Genomic DNA, 4,414 nt, shown 5'->3' with positions numbered 1-4,414 from the left:
AAAAAAAAAAAAAAAGTCTGCTGTAAACATCCATAATCACTTTTGTACTGTGCAGGTGACAGAGCACTGGCACAGGATGCCCAGAGAAGTTGTGCTATCTTTCCTCTGGAATGTTGCCTGAGCATGGTATTGGGCAGCCTGCCCTATGTACTTGTGCTTCAGCAGGCAGTTGGACCACATAACCTCCAGAGGCACCCTCCAACCTAAACCATTCTGTGTATAAAGGCACTTGATAATTAATTTCAACGAGATTGTTTTTCAATCCAGGCACATTTTTTGCCAAAAAACCCACTACAGTAGTTATGAGTCCTAATGCACTGATGTCTTACAGACTGAGCTTACAGTCTTCTTTGAATTATTTTACTGATAGCAAAGGTGTTCAAAAATTATGGAAGATATTACCTTATGCTACTCAAAACAAAGAGAAGACTCACTACATAGCTAAGAGCTCAGCCTCCTTCCCCCTTTTCACACTAGTTACAAACAGATATATATATATACTATATATATATATATATATATACACTTTTATTATATAGTTATTATAGTTATAGTTATTAGTATATATATATATACTTTTTATTAGGAGGTTGGAATATTCATGTATATATATATACACACACATATACATGTGTATATGATATATACATATATATATATACACACACATATATATACATATATATATATATATTTTATATATATATATATAAAATGAAATTGTCAGTTCCCTCAGAAGTGTCCCATGGATGTAATTACAGACAAGGCACTTGTAAGGAATCTGCAATAAAGCATATATTATTTTCAGGTGGGGGGCAAAACTAAAGTCTCAGAATTTTCTGCAAAAAATTTGTATTCCAAAAGTTAAAATCTCTTAAAGGAAGCACCAACTGCAAAGCACTGCCTGAAAGGAAGGATTTGTTTTCACATTAGTTATAACCTGATCTGAAATTAACCTATTAATTTTAAGGCACATAAATTAACGGCAGAATTAACAGAGCCAATGACAGATGATCAAAAGGCACTTTTGCTTCTTTCTTCATTTGCATCTGTGATGTGAAAGTGCTTTTCTCTTCATTTCACATGTTTTCTGTGTTCAGACGTGAGAGCTTCTCTTCAGCTATGTCTGCCACTAAATTCATATTACAGTCTCGAAGAGCCTTTATTAGGTCAGTCACCTTTGCATCTTTCCCCTTCAATTTCTGCCATTCTCGAAGTGACTGAACCAATTGCTCCCGCAAATTCCGTGGATTGTCTTCTTCTATTCTCTCTATACTCACTTCAGAAAGGTCAAGTTTTCGCATCAGCCTTCTCCAGTCTCTCCCAACGTTTTCGCATATAACTTCGATAACTACCTTCTGCAAACCTGGAACAGCAGAAATACATATGTGAGGACATACAAAGATACTTTTATTAAGCAAAACACTGTTATTGATGTATCACTCATAATGAAAAGCTACTGCGTGCACTGGAAGCTCCTAGTACAGAGCAGGGCTTCCAATTAACCACCAGGCTGAGAGCTGAGAGACCTGGGACTCCTCAGTCTGGAGAAGAGAGAATGAGAGAAGACTAATAACTGTTTGCAAATAAAGTGCAGGAGTAATGTTGATAGGAGTGGATTCTTCTCGGTGGTGTGCAATAGAGCCAAGGGCAACATACAGAAAGTGAAACACAGGAAGTTCCACAGAAATACAAGGAAGAACTTCTTTACTGTCAGAGTGACAAGGCACAGGAACAGGCTGCCCAGAGAGTGATGGAATCTCCTTCTCTTGGGATATTCAAGACCCACCTAACTGTCTACCTGTGCAACCTGCTGTTAGCGAACCTACTTTAGCAGGACTTTAGGGGGTTGGACTCTGTAGAGTTCCTTTCCAAACCCTACGATTCTGTGACTCGGTGACCAGGGCTAAAGGAGCAGCTGCTCGCAGCATATGCTGCCCTCACGGTACGCTTCCAGGGTACAACACCGTCCCTGCAACAGCACCGTTAGCAGCAGCCACAGATGGGAACTGAGGGCTGAGCACTCTCACGCCTCAAACACACGTTTACTGGGATCACTTGGAAAAAAATAACGAAAAAAATAAAAAGCTGCACCTACGTCTTTCCTTCATGTCAGGCCGCTCATCAGGAGCGCTGGCTTCTCCCTCCTCTATGAAATGCTCCAGCCGTAAGACCAAATCTTCTCTTTTAATGCTCTTAAACATGGTTTTAAGCAAGTCTATGTTGTGACTTGAAATCAGCTGCTGCTCCATGAGGAAGTTGAAGAGCTCTCTGCCGCTCTGGACAGACTCCAGCTTCCTTTTCCCAATTTTGTCCTGGCACAGAAACTTCAGGTCGTGCAGTTCGCTGGCAGACAGACAGGCAGACAAAGAATTCAGCAGAGCCAGAAAGGGATCCATGGGGCTGAGGCCTACAGCGCAGCCGACACCAAAAGAGGCACAGCGCGCACACTCCACCCTGGCGGCGGATTTCACTCGCGCTTCCGCAGTGCCACCGCGGGAACGCGAAGCCCGCCCCGGCCCGGCCCCGCTTCGGCGGGGTGCTGACCCGCGCCAGCCGGGCCGGAAGTGACGTCACGACGGCGGGCTCTCCCGCAGCCGTCAGAAGATGGCGGCCGGTCTTCCTTAGGGGTGTGGTAGCGCCTAGCAGCTGTGCCACGCGGTTTGTGTCTAAAAGCAAAGAGACTCGTGTGCTTCCAGTTTATTACGAGGAAGAGGGCCCCCTTCGCATGGGGCTGCTCAGACGCCTCGGCTCCCTGCCTTGGGACTGCAGGGCTCCCTGCCACCTGGAAGTGTGTGGGGCTTTGGCAGAACCAAAGTGCCAGTCATTGTGCTCGTTACCACTTGGCCTGTTAATTAGGAACCACACAGTGCTCAAAATCCCCTGGAGATTAACTGACTTGTCTCATAGTACTGAATTAAAAACGTGTGCTTGGAGCCAAATGTGAGATTGTCCATCTCCTGCTGATCAAGCAGTAGTGCCAATTCCCTACACCTTGGCTTTGATTGGGCTGTCATTATAGTAATGCATCTATGCCTCAGTTGGGAGGCCTGCATGTTCCCTGTAAGTGCACAATTACTGGCTTTCTTGTGATCTTTATCACATAGTGTTTTACCTACCAGCTAAATGAATGAGGATTATTTGGGGTTATACACTGATGAAAGGAGCCAACAGAGAGTAAGAAGTGCAGTATCACAGCCCCTTTCTCAAAGAGATATTGCTGTGTGCATTATGTCCCTGGAAGCTGCTCGAGAAAGGAGCCTCTGCCCTTGCCTGAGCCAGAGGCCTGAGCCATTCACTAGCAACGCGGGGCTTGTTGTAGCGGTCTTATTACTTGCAAAGATTAATTGTGACATGAAATAACTCCTGACCTTTAAAACAGAAGAAGCAAGGCAAATCTTTAGTGTCCACATTTTAAAACCAATTCTTACACAAGGTGAAAGGTTGTGAACTTATGTTGAATGGGAAAATTCAAGTTCATGCCATTGTTTTGTATGTCTCTAAAGTTCAGAGCAACCATACTGGTTTGTCTCACAGCACAGATAGGTAATTCAGGACTTTCCTTGTTCCTTTGGTTGATTCCCCAAGCTACCCCATTACTAGATTGCTTCTAGTACATCCTTCAATTTACTGTCACTGCAGTACACAAATAGAACTATGATTCTTGGCGTAGATTGCAGTTGCAGATACATTAACTTGGAAGTTATCATTTTCTACATCTTCTTCCCCAGTCTCACATTCCAAGCTGAGGTACAACTCCTACTACTCCCAAAACATTTCTAAAACTCCCGATTCAACTCCAAACTCCAAAACAATCTCTCCTTAGATAAAATTGCTAGATTTTCAGCATCCTGTTTCAGTCTATTACGCAGATCTAGTCTTGCATATAATCAAGAAAGCCAGTATACAGAACTAGCTACAGACATTAAGTCCATCTGTGAACTAAACCAGTTTAAAGCAGGATTTTTGGAGTCCCTAATTGCTACAAATTGGATATTGCATGGTCACATGGGAGGAATGAGCTGTGCATGTTCTCAGGGATGTATTTTCTCCCTGTAGACCTGAAGATTCTTCAGTGTGTGCAGGAATGAACATGAATAAAATGTGTAGTGTAAGCCAAGGAGGAATGTGCGTGGATTAATTTAGAAAGCAGACAGAAGTCCCAATTGCAATACAAGAGGTAAAAAACAACAAGAAACAAAAAAACCTGATTAATTAAAATCTCACTTTAATATTGCCAAAACAATGACTCTATAAAGCAAAAACGTATAAGAAGAGACCAAAGCACATGGCATGTAGCTTGTGCTCAATTCAGAAACAAGCCTACATGAATGAAGCCTACATAAATCAGCGTAATTTATACCTTTATCCTCAGTCCCTTGACATGCAACTGAAATCAACATCACCTGAGATT

General features: G+C 42.7%; 1 protein-coding gene across 1 annotated transcript; it reads right to left on the bottom strand.

The window, feature by feature from the left end:
• Positions 1-1,079: 1,079 nt before the first annotated feature.
• Positions 1,080-2,399, bottom strand: FADD (Fas associated via death domain; the record flags this gene model as incomplete). Its single annotated transcript, XM_079536970.1, has 2 exons — positions 1,080-1,366; positions 2,099-2,399. 2 exons carry the CDS (start codon positions 2,397-2,399, stop codon positions 1,080-1,082), a joined length of 588 nt encoding a protein of 195 aa, XP_079393096.1.
• Between the last annotated feature and the right edge of the window lie 2,015 nt (positions 2,400-4,414).

Source organism: Tetrao urogallus (genome assembly GCF_951394365.1).
Source record: "Tetrao urogallus genome assembly, chromosome: 6".
In the NCBI taxonomy this organism is placed as follows: domain Eukaryota; kingdom Metazoa; phylum Chordata; class Aves; order Galliformes; family Phasianidae; genus Tetrao; species Tetrao urogallus.
This window is presented reverse-complemented; position numbering and strand designations above follow the sequence as displayed.